Below are 23,191 nucleotides of genomic sequence, written 5' to 3'. Positions count from 1 at the left end.
TGATCCGGTAAGTGAGATAGTATTTCGTTAAAAAAAAAATAAAAAAAAAAAAAAAACAAAAAAGTGACATATTACCTGTGTAGCATGTATACGAATACACGAATATGTTAACATGTTAAATTTTTTAAAAATAGAACAAGAGTACGGTTTGGACAAGACTATATATAAATATAAATTTTTATTTATATACATGTATTAAAGAATAGTAGTATAAAACTTTAATTTATTTCTAATTTTTATAATAAGAGTTGCAATGACTCTTATGTCATATGTACAATTATTTCACTACTTTGTCATAATAATGTTTTTATTCTAAATTAACAAATATCATTTAATGTTTCGATTTTTACCATATGTGTATAATATTATTATTATTATTTTTTTTTAAAAGAAAAAGGTTGAACACTTTAGAATGTGTTCATATTATTTTCAGAATTACTGAGTAGACTTGTATTAGAAATATTTAAAAGTGTCGGACTAAATGTCCAATAAGTGTACGTGAAGTGTCCGAAAGTGAGTGTGGAACACGTGTTCGACAAGTATTGGTGTCTGACACGAACACGCTACCAGCATGACTCCATCGTAAAAATATCCGTACTTCTTAAATTATTGCTTAGCAACTCAGTTCCTCCACATTTACTTACCAACAAAAAAAACTACATTCCTCCATGTCATTTGTGCATGACATTTCAGCTACAGACTATTTTTTTCTTACAAAAAAATAAAATAAAAAACTATGATGTTGATAGAAGATCTATAGAAAGTCCAAAATGTTAAATAATGTAACCTATATATTTAGTAGTATAACTTTGAAATTGGTTTAACTAAAAAAAAAAAAAAATTGATATTCCAAGAAATAGTACTAGGTACACCATAAAAACCTTAAATTAAACATTTTTATTTTATTTTTCTTAGTTGATACTCACACACATGTCTTTCTACTAAGGTTCGAACCCTGACCTTCCTTGGGAAAATAGGGCCTGGTACCGCTAGGTCAATCCTTTTTCTTTTCTTTTCTTTTCTTTTTTTTTTTTTCTTTTTTTTTTCTTCACAATTAAACATTTTAAAGATGCATATGTTAGCTGACCCAATCCAAACAAACAGAAAGGATTAAGGTCTATTCATTATCGACTACATAAAAGGTAAATGTAATGTTCTTATAACATATGTGAAACATGCATATTGATAAATCTAAAATGCAGACGAACTAAATTCACTCCATTTTTCTCTATAAATATGCATGTGGATAGAAGGGTGTAGTACATAGCTAGCCTTTCTTTTAACTCCTGGTATCAAGAAAAGTTAGTCACAATCCATACATCTTAAAAATGGCCTCCACCACAGTTCATGGTAATCCGATGAACTGCCTGCAGTCCGAAACTCCTCGCCCTTTGGCAAACTTCAAGCCTAGTTTATGGGGTGATCGTTTCAGTTCATTTGTTCTAGATAACCAGGTAACATTTATGTACGTGGTGTGCGCGTGTGTGTATATATATACACATACTTTTTGCGAGTGTATGTGTCAGATAGAGATTACCACAATGGGTGGCCATAATATAGCGCTCAAAAATATTTACACAACTCATTGTGTAGATATTGTTGGATTTGCGTACTTTTCTTTCGCAAATTACCTCATGGATTGATCGATTTGATACCATCTGTCACGAACCCACCCTTCTAGTTTGAAGGCATCTACACATAATTGTTATCAAGTTCTCCTTTTATGACGCGAGATATGTCACAATTTAGCATAGCCTGAGTGTCGATGTTTCATGTGATAATTATGCGCATTCCAAAATTACTAGTTGCTTTTGGTTTTTTTTTATTTTTTATTTTTTTATTTTTTTATTTTTATTTTTAGATTTCACTGATCACTTTACGTGTTCCCTATTATGTGCAGAGCATATCTTTTCTTCAGACAGCAATTTATTTCACTTCAAAGCCAATGAAACATGTCATGCATGATTTATCAATTTCATTCATTTTATGCTATCTTGATAACAGTTTCCATGCATACTTAGATAATTTCTCAAGCTTCTTACGATTGTAAAAAATCACTCGGACAAGTAACTGTTCTCGAGAGAACTTATAACCAATGCCTCCATATATGCATAAGTTAATTAAGTTGCTATGTTATTTTTGTATGATGCAGGCATATGAATTGCATTCTAAAGAGATTGAAGTGTTGAAAGAAGAAGTGAGAAGTTTGCTAGTAAATGCAAAAAGTACAACGGCCGAGAAAATGAGTTTGACCAACACACTTGAGCGCCTTGGTATTTTCTATCACTTCGAGAAAGAGATCGAAGAGCAGCTTGAACAAATCTTTCATTCTCATGTTCACCTTGAAAATAATGAAGACTGCAATGATTTGTTCATAGCTGCTGTTCATTTTCGAGTATTCAGACAACATGGTCATAACATATCTTGTGGTAATTATTAAGCCCTTCATGGATCACTTACATAAATGTTTATATAAAAGTATGCAATTCACAACTTGTACTTAGAAATTGTTGAAGATTTAATGGAGGAATCAATGGAGGAGAAAATCTTCCAGTATTGATGCTCTTTTCGATTGTTGAAGATTTATTATTATATTTGTTATTGAAGGAATCAATGGAGGAAAATTCTCCATTATTGATGTTTCTTTTTATTGAAGATACTGGAGGGATTTGTGGATAAAAATTTTTCAATATTGATATTGTTTCCTATATCTATCTTTTTCTATTCTCATTATTTCTTCTCCTATATAAAGAGTCTTCACCATTGTATTGGGCATAAAAAGAGAGATTATTTTAATAAAAGATATGTAGCCCTTTGGGCTTTGTGTGCCGTGAATGTAAGCTCTAATGGTTGAACCACGTATATTATTGCCTTGTGTTTTTCATACTTTGTTTCTCTATTCAATTTTAACATAAATGGCTTATATGGTATTGTGTGCTGTGGAACAGATGTCTTCATCAAATTTAAAGACAACAATGGTAAATTCAATGAGAACCTTACTAGGGATGTTATGGGGATGCTAAGCTTGTATGAAGCTGCACATTTGAGGATACACGGAGAAGATATTCTAGATGAGGCTCTTGCTTTCACCACCACTCACCTTGAGTCCATGGTAACCGAATTAAGCCCTTTTCTTGCAAAGCAAGTGATGCATGCCCTAAAGCAACCCCTCCACAAAGGCCTCCCAAGATCAGAGGCAAGGCATTACATCTCTGTCTATGAAGAAGATGCTTCAAAGAATGATCTGTTATTGAAACTTGCAAAGCTTGACTTCAATCTAGTACAATTGATGCACAAGCAAGAACTATGCCATGTCTCAAGGTAATATACCAGGGTGTTCGTTTGTGTGTGTATGTGGAGAGGGAAAGAAAGGATGCATTTTGTGTAAATCTGATTCATCTTTTCTATTGTATATAGGTGGTGGAAAGAACTAGACTTTGACTCTAGACTTCCTTACTCAAGGAACAGAGTGGTTGAGTGCTATTTCTGGGCTATGACAGCATATTTTGAACCTTGTTACTCCTTTGGACGGATCATGCTCGCCAAAATTATTATTATGGCATCAATTCTAGATGATACATATGATGCATATGGTACAATTGAAGAACTCAATCCTTTTACAGATGCAGTGCAAAGGTATAATATTTCCAACTCTAAGTTCTTGTTTTTGTAAAGAAGATAGGTTTATCGAATTTGTGGACCAGACCAGGCCAGGCCTTCAAACTGTAGCTTATGAATTGCATAAGTTCTATAGTCTTTTCTTGTGCATGCTAACAAATAAATTTCTTGTTCATTTTCTCATGGTCTACTATATTAAATGAAAAAGGAAATTATTGACCGGTTAATTTTTAGGTGGGACATGAGCGCCGTCAATCCGCTCCCAGATTATATGAAGATATTGTATAGAGCTCTCCTAAATCTCTACGAAGAATTTGAAAAGGAAATGACAAAACAGGAAAGATCCTATAGCGTTTGTGGTTCAAAAAATGCAGTATGTCCTTTTCATGGTCTAAAAAGAACTATTATTTCCACCTTATATATCCTAATAGTAACAAGGATTTATTTGTTTTAACTCATTATCAGTTACAAGAACTTATTGGGAGTTACTACGTAGAGGCTAAGTGGTTTAATGAAGGATATGTGCCATCATTCAATGAGTATATGGGCAACGCACTTAACACCGCTGGTTATTCCCTGCTCACAACATCATCCTTTATGGGCATGGGAGAAATTGGTACAACTGAGGCTTTTGATTGGATTAAAAATAAACCTAAAATTCTTGTTGCTTCATGTACAATTGTAAGGCTCATGGACGACATAGTAGATTATGAGGTATGTTATGTATATGTAATTACTTACAATACTTTCTATGGAAATGAAAAAAAAAAAAAAAAAAATTAAATGAAAATGAAATGCTAGCCACAATAATCGAATCTTAATATTTATAAATCTTGAACATTTGAAGGAAGAACAGGAGAGGGGACACGTCGCTACAGGAATTATATGCTACATGAAGGAGCATGCAGGCATGTCCAAAGAAGAAGTAACTGATGAGTTCAATAGAAGGATTGAAAATGCATGGAAAGATATCAATGAGGAATGCTTGAAGCCAAACTCCATCTCGATGCATCTTCTAAGGAGAATTGTCAACCTAACCAGAGTAATGGATGTCCTTTTCAAGAATGGTGATGGATATACTCATCCAGAAAAAGTGTGGAAAGATCACATTGTCTCGATGTTCATCGTTCCCATACCCATATGAGCATGGATTTGCTGTTTACATTGTGGTTGGTTTTCTTCTCTGAAGATGAATTGATTTGAAAAAAAGAAAAATAAAAAAAACCACAAGAACAATAATAATAATTTGGGTTGGTGTGTTCACTTTATGAAGGGTTTGAGATTCGCGTTTGATGTAATGTAATGGACTGAATATGATTAGTAGTACTACAAATGCTTCGTCTAAAGTTGTATGAAATTCTGATATACTCGTCTCTGATGATAATAGCCAAGGCATTACAGTGGATTCATGCATTATTTTTCAAAAATAGTAACTCAAAAATATTCTTGGAGCTGGAGAAAGATATTACATGTTTACAACTCAGAATAACAGTAGCAAAACTGATCACTAGAAAGATTGAATTAATTTATCTCCAATGGTCAAATATTCAATGCCAATGGGCTTGATATATGGGCTTTGAGTAACTATTGTGTACCCTCTTGTTTGTTACCCAATTGGGTTGTCTTTTGTTCTAAGCACACAACAACACTTTACATATTTACACTGATATATATGTACAATTTGCTTAAAATTCCAAAATATACTGGGGTGTTGTTGCAACAAACCTCCCGAACTACAAAAACCCCTCTTGAACTATATATTTGTCCTCTTGAACTATGTATTTGTTGCAATTCAGTCCATAAGCAAACGTTGCTGTACCGGAAAAACCAAAAGACTGTTATAACCTTATTAAAACAACAAAGTTTAAGGTAATTGAAGCTTTACTTAATGAGGAGGAAAGGGAAATTTGGCAAACCAATAATGAGTTGACAACACATCGATTGTGATAAGATATGTCAGTTATCCCCTTCATCACACAACAAACCCAAGGAGTCGCCATTTTCTTTTCTTCTTCAAGAATAAGAGGGTTTATGATAATCACGCCAAGCAGATAATGAAAAGTAGAGGCAAACTTCTTCCTAAAGTGAGAGTTTGAAAGGCAACTAAGGAATATTTTAAGCATACACGGCTAGCTCTGCAACCCTTTAAAACCCTAACATCTTTCTTGCTACAACGTGACTGAAAACCATAACATATCTCTTGCAACAATGTTTGGAATCCTTGATCAGTAACTCTCTTACACCCAAACACTTTCAGCCCCAAATAATCTCAAACACTGCTCATACCTTGGTGTGTCATTTGGGGTACAACCAAATTTGTGCAAAATAGTGTGGCCAAGTTTAAATTTATAAATGCCATTACTACCTCTAACTAAAAATATAGCTAAGGTGAGTAGGGATCGTCTCAAGAGATTGTGGGTGCACTAGCAATGGAAACAATACATAGGGTTAGTAGGTCGAGTGATCAAAGGTAGATTGTTTGGGTTGATTAAACTATGATGCAATTGAAATTAAAGCAACCAAAAGTAACAATTTAGAAAGTAGGAAAAAGATATAGAGGAGAGGACTTGGGGTACTAGAGCTCACCACTAAGCTTGACTTCACTAAACACTAGCAATTGTATATCAATGGGGAAATTGAATTGTAATTTGTGAGTGTGTGTGACATTAATTAAAACTAGGGCATAGATGGTAAATAAGTATAGATTGTCTAGCCAATTCAAATGGAAACATACACAATTTATTCAATGAGACCAAAATCTATTCAATGAAATCACAATTTATACACACACAACTATCTTGAAACATACACTCTTTGTATTTATAAGTATGGAACACCAAGGAACAAGAATAGATTGTCCACCTATCTATGAATCTAAAGGAACTACACTACATCTACACTAAAGACATGAAAATAAACTAAGTAAGCTAACGGTGTGGCACAATCCATCAAGAAACAAGTGTGAACCATCAAATAAATTGCAAGAGTGTTCAATTAAGCACTATGTTTTGATCATCTCTAGATTAACTTCATCCATACACATAGACATGCATAAATTCCATTAAATCTAAAGAAAAACACATGAATCATCCATTCTAGCATACATAGACATATGATTAGAAATAGATAATCAATTGAAAGCATTAATCCATACACATCAAGTAGAAACCACAAGATATACATATATATATAAATCCAAGATCAAAACATTTATTACAAGTGAATCCCCAAAAATATACAAAGCACTAGGTTTAGGAAGCGAACTTAGGGGCTACTCTAGCCCCAAGTAGATGTCAAGCCACTCATTGAAGTAGTCATCCAACCCAAGGGCTATCTCCGTGGTAGGAATGACCTCTTTCTTGATGGAAACCTTAGAAGAATGGAAGAACTCCCAAAGATGTGTAAAAACTCTCTAGTCTCTAGCCTCCTCTCCAAGATGTGAAAAGTGAATCAATAATATGAGATATGAAAAGTTTCCCTAAGATATGATGTAAAAGAGGCTCAAAATCCTTATATAGGAGGCTCAAGTGTCATACCCAATGGTCTGGATTCATGCACTAGGGTCCTTGGAATGATTGCACCATGAGCCAACTTTTAATGAACTGGACTCTGTTTTAATTCGGACTTGAGGAGGTTCGATCGATCGAATTGTCTTGAGATTAATCAAACATTGGTGAGATCCATCGAATGCTACAGTGATCGATCATCCTTGGCGGTGCCTTTTTGAATAAAGACAAATCTCTGAGATATTTTGGGAAAGAGACAAGAGTGGTAGGTGGGGTGGTAGGTGAGGATAATCGAATAATTTCAATCGATCGAAAGAAGGTTGGATCGATCGAAGATGGTGAGATCTTTTGGATAAGGACAATGGCTTGGATCTATCTGAGTGAAGTGAGATCGATCAATATGAGATCGATCAAAAATATTCCTGATCGATCGAAGATGCTGTTTTTCCACACTTTGCTTCCACTTTGCTCATTTCTTCCATCCAGCTTGAGTTAGCTTCTTTAATGCTCTTATTTGGCTGAATTAACTTATTTTTGGGATAAGTGCCTGAAAAGGGTAATAATATGAAATTAGTCTAAAACGGGAAAGTAAAATAGATAAAGGTCCTAGAATACCTAAGCTTAAGGAGTTTAAATGCGCACTTTTCAGCGCTCATCACACCTCCAAACTTAAATATTGCTAATCCCTAGCAATGAACTACAAAGTAAAGGAATGAAATGAACAACTATACAAGTATGAACTAGAAAACAATAAAAGGATAACACCACTTTCGTAGGGAATATGATTGCATTTAGCATATGCAACAAGCCTTTTAAACCCCTAGGTTACTCCTAGTGGATGAGTGAAGTCTCGTGAGGGTTTCCAAAAATGATACCCACAAACATTAAGCTCATTCTCACAAAAGAGGCACCAATATTGCAAACAAGCATTGGGAGAAAACTACCTCAAGTATGCAATTTTTCAACCATTTCCAAGCAATCTCCCAAAATTTCAACATCAAGTAAGCAAGTATGGTCCTCCACACATCAAGAAAATGATCATACAGATCAAGAAAACATTAGAATCCTTTTTGAGTGGACCGGTATCAAGTATGTTGCTATCTAAGCCAACTAAAGAAATGATCACATCCTTAACCTCAAACTAGCACACAAATCTAGTCCCGATCATTAAAACAAAGAGTGGACCTTTTATTAAAGCTTTATTAATCTAGGTGCATTTATTTTTTTCACTCGCTTGTTTTTTTTTTTTAATATATTTTTTAACTACCCTAAGGATCAAAGATGGAAGTATGGTGTAATGTGTTGATCTATTAAGCTTTTTAGCGATCCATGAGGTCGAGCGTTAGGTTAATGACTCCCAAACCGGACATCTTTAGGGCATTAGGCGTTTAAACACCCCTAAGGACTTACAAGCTCAAATCAACTAGGCTATAAATCAAAACAACCTCCATCTAATCATTTCCCACTTCTCACCTTTTAAGAGAAGTATTCATTTTTTTATTGCTTTTGCAACTCTATTTATTTTTTATTTATTTTTTCAAGTTCAATTATTAACCTAGAGTTTGGGCCTCCACCTTTTGGGGCAAGAAATTCAATGCTTGATGAGGCTAGAATCCCGGCTACTCAATGAAAAGGGTTTGTTATCCACCTTTGTCAACATAAAAGTTTTCAATGCACTACTAGCCCAATTGGGATATAACCAATTCAATAATCAACAAAGCATGTACCCCATAAATGAATGCGAGTGTGCACCTGTGCTAGTGTAGAATCTTAGGGTGAATCTCAAAGCCATCACAAAATTAGGATGATGTGGACCACAAGTGCAAGCATGATATCAATCTTTCAAAAAATTTACTCCTAAATGGCATCCACAAGGCATAAAAGGAGTATTGGACCCTCAAGTCAAACAATTTTTAAATTCTAAGCAATATAGTCCTCAAAAGATCAAAATCATGGCTAGTTATGGACCAATCATAGAAAATCCCTCAAATACACAAGTCATGCTCAAAATTTTGAATTGAAAACAAACACTGCAAATAACACCATTACCCCCAAACTTAAATGGCACAATGTCCTCAATGTGCAAAGAGAACAAATGAAAGAGTATACCAGTACAACTATGGCAAAGAATGGCCGGGACACAAGTATCTAAAGTGGGTGGTATAACCCCCCCAAACTTGGGATTAATTATGGTCCTGAAAAGATGACACTTGGATAAAACTCATCAGATAACAAAAGGGATAATAATAATGTATAATAGACATGCAAGTGTAAATGGGATAATAAATGAAATAAAAAGAGAGGAATAAGGGTGGTCCTGAAAAATTTGGACAGTACTCTCTCTCATTGAAGTCACTGGGATGTACCTGATAATAGAGTCAATCACAGACAGATATATCAATATAAAGATATGACATCCAAAAGATAACATGTATAAAAAGAAAAATTAATGTACATCACAGTGTTTGGGCCAACAGACTGGCCGCAAAAATATCATAACAGTATAAATAGAACAGTCAAATATCACAGATATATAAAAATGATAAGAGTAAAGAGATAGAGAGATCAGGCAGAGGAGGTCGGGCGAGCGGGGCGTGATCCTCGAACATCTTCGTATCACCAGGATGAACTGCAAGTAGAGAATGGTGAAATCCCGAAGAACAATGTCATGACAAGACAAACGAACAACCATCTTCCCTCTATACCTGAGACCACCGTTTGAATGCAAGGTCCAACCCTCAATATTCTCGCCACCTGTAACTCGATCGTGGATGGACTTCATCTCCCCATCCTCCTGTTGTGCATCAATAAATCTGCTAACAAGAGCCGGTTGTGCCACAAGGCTAAACAAAATAGCCGGTGAAACATCCTCATACAATTGCAAACCAAGATCTGCAAGCTCTTCTAGCATCTTCCATCTGTGAATGGACATGCTAGCAAGAGTACCCCGTGACTTCCTACTCAATGCATCGGCCACCACATTGGCCTTCCCCGGATGATGCTGTAACTCAAAGTCGTAGTCCTCCATGAACTCAACCCATATGCGCTGTCTCAAATTTAAATCCTTCTGAGAGAAGAGATATTTGAGACTCTTATGATCGGAGAAAACTTCGAACTTCTCCCCATATAAATAATGTCTCCACCCCTTCAGAGCAAAGATAACTACTGCTAACTCGAAGTCATGTGTCGGATAGTTCAACTCGTGAGTCTTCAACTGTCAAGACCCATAAGCTACCACCCGTTCTGTCTGCATTAAGATGCAACCCAATCCTTCTCGCGAAGCATCACAATAGACCACGTAACCCAAACCACGTTCAGGTATGATCAAAACTGGAGCTGATGTCAATCTGACCTTCAACTCCTGAAAAGCAAAATCACAAGCCTCGTTCGATATGAACTTGACTTCCTTGCGAATAAGTCGAGTCATAGGTGCCGTTAAACGAGAGAAATCCCGAACAAACCTTCTGTAATAGCCTTCTAGGCCAAGAAAGCTCTGAACTTCAAACACTGTCTTCGGACGCTCCCAATCCATTACAGACTTAATCTTTGACGGATCCACTGCAACACCGCTCCTTGACACGACGTGTCCAATGAACTTCACTTTCGGTAGCAAAAATTCGCATTTCTTGAACTTGGCATACAACTGATTATCCCTAAGGATCTGCAACACTGTTCTTAAATGATACTCATGCTCCTCAACCGAAGCCGAGTATACCAGAATGTCATCAACGAACACCACCACAAATTTGTCAAGATAGTCACTGAATACACGGTTCATCAAATCCATAAAAGCTACTGGAGTATTGGTCAAACCAAATGGTATCACCAGAAACTCATAATGGCCATACCGTGTGCGAAAAGCGGTCTTGGATATATCCTCATCCTTAACCCTTAACTGATAGTAACCTGACCTCAAATCAATCTTCGAAAAGCATGTCGCTCCTTTCAACTAATCAAACAAGTCATTAATCCTTGGTAAAGGATACCTATTCTTGATCGTAGCATGATTCAACTTGCGATAATCGATGCAAAGTCTCAAAGGCCCATCCTTCTTTTTCGCAAAAAGAACTGGTGCTGCCCATGGTGAAGCATTAGGATAAATAAAGCCCTTAGCTTTCAAATCATCCAACTGACCCTTCAGCTCATTAAGCTCTGCCGATGCCATATGGTACGGTGCCATAGAGATGGGTGCTGTATCGGGAATGACATGAATGGCAAAAACAACTTTCCTTAAAGGAGGTAACTCTGTCAGTTCCTCTGGAAAGACATCAACAAAATCCTCAACAACTGCCAGAAAAATACGGCCAAACTGTTATCCTCGTCAACTAGCAAACTAGCCAAGTAGGATCTGTGGTGACTCCAGTCACCAATACTAAAAACCATCGCTGGGTGGGAATCACTCCGATCTCCCACAAAATGGAAATAATCTCCCTTGGGAGTGCAAACGGACACCCTCCCGTGGAAGCAATCAATCGTAGCCTGAAAGAATAACAACCAATCCATCCCGAGAATGACATCAAAGCCTGTCATGTCGAGAACAATGAAATCGAACTCTAAGGTCCGCCCAGCTATCTCAATAGCACAACCCCGACAAACACGATCCAAAGACACTAGACCCCCAACTGGCGTGTCAACACAGAGAAGACTATCCCTAAGTGTGACCTCCAGACCCAATGAATGTGCAAATGATGCAGAAATAAAAAAATGTGATGTACGTGTGTTAACAATAACTCGTGCCTAAGAACTGAAAACTAGAAAGATACCTCGAACTGAAGAGGTGCCTACGGAAGCATCCGCTTGTGGAAGAGCGTAAGCATGTCCCTGAGTCCCTAAGCCCTGCTGTGAACTGCCCTGATAGCCTGACTGATGTGTAGAAGCAGTAAGTGTAGAACCCCTGGCTAGATAAGTGCCAACTGGCGCCACTGGCTGTGGTGCCTGAGGAACTCTGAAACCAGACTGAACACTGCAGACTGTGCCGGTACCGTCTGTGAATCTATGCCACTACGTGACTTATTTAACAACCTTGGGCAATCCTTTTTAAGATGACCTGGATGCTTGCAATAGAAGCAAGCTCCCTGCCCTATTTTTGTAGAAACTGAAATCTGACTGGCATGTGCCCAAAGCTGTGGGTAACGAGGCTTGATGTGTCCCGGCTGCTGACAATGGTAACAAACCACTTCCCGGGCTGATCCTAAAGATACAGGAACTGTGGGTGTAGAATGGTTCTGTAGTGATGCCCCCTGTGAGTGAGTATTGTTCCCTGCCCTGGCCTTCTTCCATTGGCTCCCGGAAGATGATGGATTATCTCTGCGAGGCTGCTTGTGTGAACCCCTGATCTGTAACTGATCCCGTTCCTCTACTTCAGCTAGCATAGCCCTCTAGACCACTTCTATGTAAGTCCTCAGATCAAGAATTGAGACCCCGTGGCCTGATGTCAAGATGTAGCCCATCCTGAAACTTCATTGCCCTGGCCTCGTCTGTTGCTACCATATCCTCGGTATAACGAGAGAGAGAAGTAAATCGTGTCTCATACTCAATGACACTCATGGTGCCCTGATAAAGACCTATAAACTGTGTTCTCATCTCCCGCCTCATAGCCCTTGGAAAGAAGCGCTCGAAGAATAAACCCCTGAACTCATTCCAACTCATCAACTCAACATTGTGAATATTGGTCATAGACCTCCACCAGATATCTGCATCCCCCATGAATAGAGAGGCTGTCAAAGAAATCCTCAACTTGTCTGTGGGTACCGCCATACTGTCCAACTTGCGAAATATAAGGTCCAACCAAGCTTCTGAGACTAGCGGATCTGAACTCCCCACAAATAGATCAATCTTAACCCTCTGTGGCTGCATAAAGTACTCTAGTGCCTCATTAACTACTGGTGCAGGTGCCGGTGCCAGGATCTGTATCCTTGCCACCTGCTTGCGTATCAACTCCTGTAGGGATTCAGTGATCCCCTGATTGATTCCCTGAGCAACCAGCTCCTCGTAAGTCGGTGCTCGCGGCAGATCAGCATCTACGCCAATAACTGGAATCCTGGGCCTCCCTGGACCCCTCGTGAACTCGGTGTCAGCCACCTGCTCCTCAACGCCCTGACGTGAAGACTCTCCACGCGTGACAACCATGATGCTAAATGTACGAAGGAAAGGAGGTCAACAATAACACAAGTTATTATGACCGAGTGTAACTCACACTATGAATACACAAAACACGAAGCAAGACATGGTATGCAATATAGAGTCATGCTAAAGAAATCAAAGAAAGCTGTGTAGACAATTAGGCACTTAAGCAAATAAGCATACATATCAAACAAGAATGCTCTTAACCACATAGGCATATAAGCATAAAGACATGTCATACTACCAAACGTGTTATCAAGAAACACATAAACATGTTATAAAGCCAAAACATGTTATCAAAAGCATGATATGCACCCAAAACCCGTCGTCCTAAGGTATTCAAACCTAGGAGCTCTAATACCACTTGTGACGGCCCAAGTTTTATAAACCTGGTGCGTCAGTGATGAACAAAAGATGACCCGACAACAGATATGAAATGCGGAAGCTAGAATTTAAACAAGGTCTTTAGAGATGTACGTCATCCTTAAGACACAAGAGTGACCGTCTGAGGAGTTTTGAGACTCAACGGAAGCAAAACAGAGCCAAGGGTATCAACAACCCTATAAGAGAAGAACTAAGGTTAAAATGGTTATTTTACCCTAAGTTGAGTGAATTTAACTTATAACAAATCAAATGAGATCAAAATTACCCTAAAACATCATTTGGTAACTTCATATGAAGTCCCAAGTCCAAAGGAAGTGAAAATCTCAAATGAACCCTATCCCGGTTCGAACTAAAACTGAAACCCTCTCACTAAAATAAGAATATCTTAAGCTAGGAGAAGAATATAAAACTAAAATTTAAACCATTGGAAATATTACTTCGACGCAGTCTATTTAGACTCAAGAACAAACTAATTCGGAGTTAAAATGAAGAAGTTATGATAGTTCAAAGTTGGAAGACCAACGCTGAACCTACAAAACAGTTCTGCAAGACTTGAACCGGTTTAACCTCCTTGAACCGGTTCAACATGGGCAGTATACCCATGCTGGACCAAAATGACACCTTGAACTGGTTCAGCCCCTCTGAACCGGTTCAACTCACCCAGAATTGAACAAATGCAGCAGAAACAGTAAATTTGAAGAAAAATGAAAATTTCATGGAATTTCCGGGACCAAGATGACATTTTCTGGAAAAACACAAAGAAGAAAACCCCCTTAAAATTGCGTTTTCCATACGAACATGTCAAAAGAAGTTTTACTTTTCGAAGGGAAATTCCTAAAATGCCCTTATAACAGATTTTTATGAAAAGTGGAAATGAGTGCCCTCCCATGTACTCGTTTTGCAAAATACGACTCTAAACTCGAAAGCGATCATGCACACAAACGTAATATGGATAAATACACGTGATCCAATAGCCCATTGCTATATAGCATGTCATATACAAAATACGACCTATCAAACCTCAAATTCTCATAATTTCATAAAACAAACTATGGAATTAAACTAGCATATATATGATACAAATGTATATGGCACTTGGCATCATGTTATACATACAAAATAGGCATCTTCAGGTATTCTTAGATATATATTACACATCAAAGAAGCCATCTTAGCTCCTAAAATACCATACATCCATGGTATACAAAATATAACATCCAAAAGGAATGCATGCAAAATAAGTACATGTCAATATACAAAACTGCTTCAAAGTACTCATGAGCCCCTAAGGATGATGAGCATCCAAGAACAAGGTCTCCTTACCTATAAAATAACCCACACAACTAGGGTGAGTAATCAAGTTACTCGTAGGAAGAAACATATGCGTATACCTTAAAGTTTTAATAACATTGCAAGATTAATATAGACGAATACAAGGGAGCATTCCACTTAACGTCTATGTTCAAGGTATTCTAAGGGATCATCTTAAGCTAATGCAATGATTCCATCATAACGCAATAACAATATCAATGTACTTAACAACATCAATTCGCCAATAATAGAAATTACAAGTTACAATTAAGCATTGGTTGTCAACTTGGAATTTAATGCGAAATCAATTAGTGGAATACTTGGACATCACGTCTCGGACTAAACTAAGATCAAAATGGTCATTTCGGGCATTAACCCACTGGGAAGACCACCCTAGTGCGCACTTTCTCAATTGGGGAGAACTCATACCTCCCGCACTAAAGCCAAACTTTAGCAATGTCACTTTAACAATGTCCCAAGAGAATCCAAAATATATCAAGTTCAAAACTTATATATAGATAATAAGGCACATCAACCACCTTACAAGCACAAGTACTTTGAAACCACACAAACCATGTCTTAGGGTTCCAAGTCTAAAATGGCATAATGAATCACAAGTATTCATCATGATATAATGTATAAAACAATATCACTAACTTATCAACTTAGGTCATGCCTCAACAATAAACTTTATCTACTAATCATCAACAATTTAGCAACAAGCTTATAAAATAACCACAATAAGTCCTCAACAAGCATATAGAATTATCATCACCATAAGATAACAATTTAAATAAATAGAAATTACATATGGCATTGATAATTCTACAAGAGTTCTATATTACTAGCACATGTGAAAACACTAGAACTTAGCACACTATTAAATCATACAACCTTTCTACACATGGTGTATACAAGTTATACATGCTTAATTCAATAAACCCTAAGTCAACAAATGAAGGTTTCCTATAATATGCAAGACTATCATATTAAAAGCATGTATACAATATATATTAAACCCTAAAGGACTTAAAACACTCAAAATATAAACATACTACCACCCCTACCTCAATATTGAATTGAATCTCTATAATCCAAGCTACCAAGCACAAAATGGAAAACAAGTTTAGGGTTATTGAAAAGGAGAGTGTGAGGAATCTTTTCTATCCCAAGGTTTTTACTCTAAGGTGAATGGAAGTGAGCCAAATTGAAGGGATAAGCTATGAACTAAGCTTTCCTCTAATGGTGGATTAGCTAGGGTTCATGAGAGACAATGAAATGAAAAGGTAAAGTGTAAAATGGTGAGTGGAAGGGCTAGAAATCCTCCACTCACTATGTGCTCTTGCACTACCTCTCACACACACAATGCAAGACTAAATCTTGATCTTACACTTGTCACTAATCTAATGCTCCACCCTAGGCTTAATCCTAAGCCTACACTTGTCACAAATCAATGGCTACATGTGCACTAATCTAAGGCCAACAAGTGGGTAAATCTCCACCCTCCAAATGTCAAGAAGTCATGGTGCCAAGTCTCTTCACCCAAATGCCAACAAGTGGCTCCATGAGAGTGTGACACTTGTCACACTTTCCAAAAATTGCAAAATGGTCCTTTTTCAAAATATCATCTAAATTAAATTGCAAAAAGGTCCTTAAAACGAAAAATAATTATTTTACATAATTACACTAAAACCCCAAAAGTCATGAATAATTACACTAAAGTATGCATTCTTGCCCTTTATGAATAAAGTAAGCAACTAGCATGCTTTTCAACAAAAGTAAAAATACTAATGTCATGAAAATCAAATATCATGAATGCATGTAAAACCGGAATCAAATCCGAACATTAGAAGTGAGGTTACGCAAGGAAAAATGAAAAACGGGAAAAAGACGAAAAAAGAAAAATCACTGAAAATGAAAAAGGAGGAAAAAGACCGGGTCATTACAACCTACCCTCCTTAAAAGGATTTCGTCCCCAAAATCAAGTCGTACCCGAAAGAGGGAACAAATGGGGATACTAAGAGCAAACCTCCTGTTCAAGCTTCTAGGTATCCTCCTCAATGCCGTGATGTCTCCACAAGACCTTAACCAATGGAATGGTCTTGGTCAGTAAGACATGCTCCCATGAATCAAGAATCTGGACTGGACCCTCCTCGTAGGTCACAACCTCATCAACAACAACATCTGTCCACCATAAAACATGCGATGGGTCCTACTCGTACTTCCTCAACATAGATACATGAAAGACGTCGTGAACCCTATCCAAGTCTAGCAGCAATGCCAAACGATAAACAATTTCACTGACGCACTCTAAAATCTGAAATGGTCCAATGAACCTAGGAGACAACTTGCCCATTTGCCGAAATCTCAGAAGTCCCTTCCGTGGAGAAATCTTGAGAAAGACATGGTCCCCTACCTCAAAAGACAAGGATCTCCTCCTCTTATCAACATAACTCTTCTGCCTGCTCTGAGCTGTAGCCAACCGCTGCCGAATCAACTTAATCTTCTCTGTAGTCTCAAGAACAATATCAGGACCCAAGGCGACTATATCACCTACATTGGTCCCACAAACTGGAGATCTGCAAGGTCTGCCATACAACGCCTCAAAAGGTGACATGCCAATACTGGTCTGGTAACTGTTGTTGTAGGCAAACTCAATTAAGGGTAAGTAGTTTTCCCAACTACTCCCAAAATCCAAGATGCAAGCCCGTAGCATATCCTCCAATATCTGAATGGTACGTTCCGACTGACCATCAGTCTGAGGATGGAATGCTATGCTGCAATGAAGCCCCGTGTCAAGAGCCTCCTGAAAACTCTGCCAAAAGTGAGACGTGAACCTGGGATCCTTATCCGAAACAATGGATACCGGAACCCCATGAAGCTTGACAATCTGCCCCACATATAGTCCACTAAGTCTCTCTGCGTTATCTATCACTACCATAGGCAATAAGTGAGCCGTCTTCGTCAATCTGTCAATAACGACCCAAACGGCGTCATTCCCTGCCTTGGATCTCGGAAGTCCCGTCACAAAATCCATAGTGATGTGCTCCCATTTCCACTCTGCCACTGGTAGTGGTTGAAACAACCCTGCCAGTCTCTGATGCTCTGCCTTCACTTACTGACAAGTAAGACATTTAGCCACGAACTGAGAAACATCCCGTTTCATGCCTTTCCACCAAAATTGTCTCCGCAAATTGTGATACATCTTCGTACCACCAGGATGAACTGCGAGTCGAGAATCCCGAAGAACAACGTTATGACAAGACAGAGGAATAACCATCTTCCCTCTGTACCTGAGACCACCGTCTGAATGCAAGGTCCAACCCTCTACATTGTCGCCACCTGTAATTCGATGGTGGATGGACTTCATCTCCCCATCCTCCTGCTGTGCATCAATAACTCTGCTAACAAAAGCCGGTTGAGCCACAAGGCTAAACAAAATAGCCAGTGAAACATCCTCATACAACTGCAAACCAAGATCTGCAAGCTCTTCTAGCATCTTCCATATGTGAATGGACATGCTAGCAAGAGTACCCCGTGACTTCCTACTCAATGCATCGGCCACCACATTGGCCTTCCCCGGATGATGCTGCAACTCAAAGTCGTAGTCCTCCATGAACTCAACCCATCTGCGCTGTCTCAAATTTAAATCCTTCTGAGAGAAGAGATATTTTAGACTCTTATAATCGGAGAAAACCTTGAACTTCTCCCCGTACAAATAATGTTTCCACCCCTTTAGGGCAAAGATAACTGCTGCTAACTCTAAGTCATGTGTCAGATAGTTTAACTCGTGAGTCTTCAATTGTCGAGACCCATAAGCTACCACCTGTTCTGTCTGTATCAAGACACAACCCAATCCTTCTCGCGAAGCATACCCAAACCACGTTCAGGTATGATTAAAACTGGAGCTGATGTCAATCTGACCTTCAACTCCTGAAAAGCAAAATCACAAGCCTCATTCCATATGAACTTGACTCCCTTGTGAGTAAGTCGAGTCATAGGTGCCACTAAATGAGAGAAATACCGAACAAACCTTCTGTAATAGCCTGCTAGGCCAAGAAAGCTCCAAACTTCAAACACTGTCTTCGAACGCTCCCAATCCATCACTGACTCAATCTTTGACGGATCCACTGCAACACCGCTCCTTGACACGACGTGTCCAAGGAACTTCACTTCCGGTAGCCAAAATTCACATTTCTCAAACTTGGCATACAACTGATTATCCCTAAGGATCTGCAACATTGTTCTTAAATGATACTCATGCTCCTCAACCGAAGCCGAGTAGACCAGAATGTCATCAACGAACACCACCACAAATTTGTCAAGATAGTCACTGAATACACGGTTCATCAAATCCATAAAAGCTACTAGAGCACTGGTCAAACCAAATGGCATCACCAGAAACTTATAATGGCCATACCGTGTGTGAAAAGTGGTCTTGGATATATCCTCATCCTTAACCCTTAACTAATAGTAACCTGACCTCAAATCAATCTTCGAGAAGCATGTCGCTCCTTTCAACTAATCAAACAAGTCATCAATCCTTGGTAAAGGATACCTATTCTTGATCGTAGCATGATTTAACTTGCGATAATCGATGCAAAGTCTCAAAGACCCATCCTTCTTTTTCGCAAAAAGAACCGGTGCTCCCCATAGTAAGGCACTAGGACGAATAAAGCCCTTAGCTTTCAAATCATCCAACTGACCCTTCAGCTCATCAAGCTCTACCGGTGCCATACGGTACGGTGCCATAGAGATGGGTGATGTACTGGGAATGACATCAATGGCAAAAATAACTTCCCTTAAAGGAGGTAACTCTGTTAGTTCCTAGAAAGACATCAACAAAATCCTCAACAACTGCCAGAAAAACACGGCCCAAACTACTATCCTTGTCAACTAGCAAACTAGCCAAGTAGGATCTGTGGTGACTCCAGTCACCAATACTGAAAACCATCGCTGGGTGGGAATCACTTTGATCTCCCATAAAATGAAAATAATCTCCCTTGGGAGTGCAAACGGACACTCTCCTGCGGAAGCAGTCAATCGTAGCCCGAAAGAATGACAACTAATCCATCCTAAGAATGACGTCAAAGCCCGTCATGTCGAGAACAATGAAATCGAACTCTAAGGTCCGCCCAGCTATCTCAATAGCACAACCCCAACAAACACTATCCAAAGACACTAGACCCCTAACTGGCGTGTCAACACAGAGAAGACTATCCCTAAGTGTGACTTCTAGACCCAATGAATGTGCAAATGATGCAGAAATGAAAGAATGTGATGCACCTGTGTCAACAATAACTTGTGCCCAAGAACTGAAAATTGGAAAGATACCTCAAACTGAAGAGGTGCCTGTGGAAGCACCCGCCTCTGGAAGAGCGTAGGCTCGTCCCTGAGTCCTTGAGCCCTGCTGTGAACTGCCCTGATAGCCTGACTGATGTGTAGAAGCAGTAAGTGTAAAATCCCTGGCTAGATAAGTGCCAACTAGTGCCACTGGCTGTGGTACCTAAGGAACTCTGAAACCAAACTGAACCACTGCAGACTGTGCCGGTACCGTCTGTGAATCTGTGCCACTACGTGACTTATTCAATAACCTTGGGCAATCCTTCTTGAGATGACCTGGACGCTTGTAATAGAAGCAAGCTACCTGCCTTGTTTTTGTAGAAACTGAAGTATGACTGGCCTGTGCCCAAAGCTATGGGCAACGAGGCTTGATGTGCCCCGACTGACAATGGTAACAAACCACTCCCTAGGCTGATCCCGAAGATACAGGAACTATGGGTGCAGAACGGTTCTACTGTGATACCCCCTGTGAGTGAGTATTGTTCCCTGCCCTGGCCTTCTTCCACTGACTCCCAAAAGATAATGGATTATCTCTGCGAAGCTGCTTGTGTGAACCCCTGATCCATAACTGATCCTGTTCCTCTGCTTCAGCTAGCATAGCCCTCTGGACCACTTCTCTGTAAGTCCTCAAATCAAGAATTGAGACCCCGTGGCCTGATGTCAAGATGTAGCCCATCCTGAAACTTCATTGCCCTGGCCTCGTCTATTGCTACCATATCCTCGGCATAACGAGAGAAAGAAGTAAATTGTGTCTCATACTCAATGACACTCATGGTGCCCTGATAAAGACCTGCAAACTGTGTTATCATCTCCAGCCTCATAGCCCTTGGAAAGATGCGCTCGAAGAACAAACCCCTAAACTCATTCCAAGTCATCAACTCAACATTGTGAACATTGGTCATAGACCTCTACCAAATATCTGCATCCCCCATGAATAGAGAGGTTGTCAAAGAAATCCTTAACCTGTCTGTGGGTACTGCCATACTGTCTAACTTGCGAACCATAAGGTTCAACCAAGCTTCTGAGACTAGAGGATCTGAACTCCCCACAAATGGATCAATCTTAACCCTCTGTAGCCGCATAAAGTACTCTAGTGCCTCATTGACTACTGGTGCCGGTGTTGGTGCGGGGATCTATATCCCTGCCACCTGCCTGTGTATCAACTCCTGTAGGGATTCAGCGATCCCCTGATTGATTCCCTGAACAACCTGCTCCTCGTAAGTCGGTGCCTATGGCGGATCAGTATCCACACCACGAACTAGAATCCTGGGCCTCCCTGGATCCCTCGAGAACTTGGTGTCAGCCACCTGCTCTTCAACGCCCTGACACGAAGACTCTCTACGCGTGACAACCATGATGCTAAATGTACGAAGGAAAGGAGGTCAACAATAACACAAGTTATTATGACCGAGTGCAACTCACACTATGAATGCACAAAACACGAAGCAAGACATGGTATGCAACATACAGTCATGCTAAAGCAATTAAAGAAAGCTGTGTAGATAATTAAGCACTTAACCAAATAAGCATACATGTCAAACAAGAATGCTCTTAATCACATAGGCATATAAGCATAAAGACATGTCATACTACCAAACGTATTATCAAGAAACGCATAAACATGTTATAAAGCCAAAATATGTTATTAAAAGCATGTAAACACATCAAAGTAAATCAATAAAAGCATGATATGCACCCAAAACCCATCGTCCTAAGGTATTCAAACCTAGGAGCTCTGATACCATTTGTGACGGCCCAAGTTTTATAAACCCGGTGCGTCAGTGATGAACAAAAGATGACTCGACAATAGATCCAAATTGCGGAAGCTAGAACTTAAACAAGGTCTTTAGAGATGTACGTCATCCTTAAGACACAAGAGTGACCTTCTGAGGAGTTTTGAGACTCAGCGGAAGCAAAACAGAGCCAAGGGTATCAACAAACCTATAAGAGGTCATTTTACCCTAAGTTGAGTGAATTTAACTTACAACAAATCAAATAAGATCAAAATTAACCTAAAACATCATTTGGTAACTTCACATGAAGTCGCAAGGCCAAAGGAAGTGAAAATCCCAAATGAACCCTATCCCGGTTCGAACTAAAACTGACACCCTCTCACTAAAACAAGAATATCTTGAGGTAGGAGAAGAATCTAAAACTAAAATTTACACCATTGGAAAGCTTACTTCGACGCAGTCTATTTAGACTCAAGAACGGACTATTTTGGAGTTAAAATGAAGAAGTTATGATAGTTCAAAGTTGGAAGACCAAAGCTGAACCTGTAAAATAGTTCTGCAAGATTTGAACCAGTTCAACCTCCTTGAACTGGTTCAACATGATCAGTACACCCATGCTAGACCAAAATGACACCTTGAACCGGTTCAGCCCCTCTGAACCAGTTCAACTCACCCAGAATTGAATAAATGCAGCAAAAACATTAAATTTGCAAAAAAATGAACTTTTCATGGAATTTTCGGGACTAAGATGATATTTTCTGGAAAAACACGAAGAAGAAACCCCCTTTAAAATCGCGTTTTCCATACAAACATATCAAAAGAAGTTTTACTTTTCAAAGGGAAATCCCCAAAATGCCCTTATAACAGATTTTTATGAAAAGTGGAAATGAGTGCCCTCCCATATGCTCGTTTTGCAAAATACGACTCTAAACTCGAAAGTGATCATGCACGCAAACGTAATATGGATAAATACACGTGTTCCAATAGCTCATGGTCACATAGCATGTCATATACAAAATACGACCTATTAAACCTCAAATTCTCATAATTTCATAAAACAAACTATGGAATTAAACTAACATATATATGATACAAATGTATATGGCACTTGGCATCATGTTATACATACAAAATAGGCATCTTCAAGTATTCTTAGATATACATTACACATCA

The 23,191-nt window shown here is 38.8% G+C and overlaps 1 protein-coding gene across 1 annotated transcript; it reads left to right on the top strand.

Annotated features, from left to right (window-relative positions):
• The first annotated feature begins 1,241 nt into the window (after positions 1–1,241).
• Positions 1,242–4,998, top strand: LOC132285607 (valerianol synthase TPS8-like). Its single transcript, XM_059787797.1, has 7 exons — positions 1,242–1,454; positions 2,153–2,429; positions 2,949–3,321; positions 3,418–3,636; positions 3,853–3,991; positions 4,084–4,332; positions 4,466–4,998. Exons 1-7 carry the CDS (start codon positions 1,329–1,331, stop codon positions 4,760–4,762), a joined length of 1,680 nt encoding a protein of 559 aa, XP_059643780.1. The 5' UTR covers positions 1,242–1,328; the 3' UTR covers positions 4,763–4,998.
• The last annotated feature ends 18,193 nt before the right edge of the window (positions 4,999–23,191 follow it).

The sequence above is a fragment of the Cornus florida genome, unplaced genomic scaffold (assembly GCF_030987335.1).
Source record: "Cornus florida cultivar Cherokee Brave unplaced genomic scaffold, ASM3098733v1 CherokeeBrave_3.0.0_Hap2_Chr11, whole genome shotgun sequence".
In the NCBI taxonomy this organism is placed as follows: domain Eukaryota; kingdom Viridiplantae; phylum Streptophyta; class Magnoliopsida; order Cornales; family Cornaceae; genus Cornus; species Cornus florida.
This window is presented reverse-complemented; position numbering and strand designations above follow the sequence as displayed.

Bases quoted from the DNA above. Each gene is read 5' to 3' on its own strand.
- LOC132285607 (XM_059787797.1), top strand. From the start codon at position 1,329: ATGGCCTCCACCACAGTTCATGGTAATCCGATGAACTGCCTGCAGTCC. The intron at 1,455-2,152 runs GTAACATTTATG...TGTATGATGCAG, and splicing joins CATTTGTTCTAGATAACCAG to GCATATGAATTGCATTCTAA. The intron at 2,430-2,948 runs GTAATTATTAAG...GCTGTGGAACAG, and splicing joins TGGTCATAACATATCTTGTG to ATGTCTTCATCAAATTTAAA.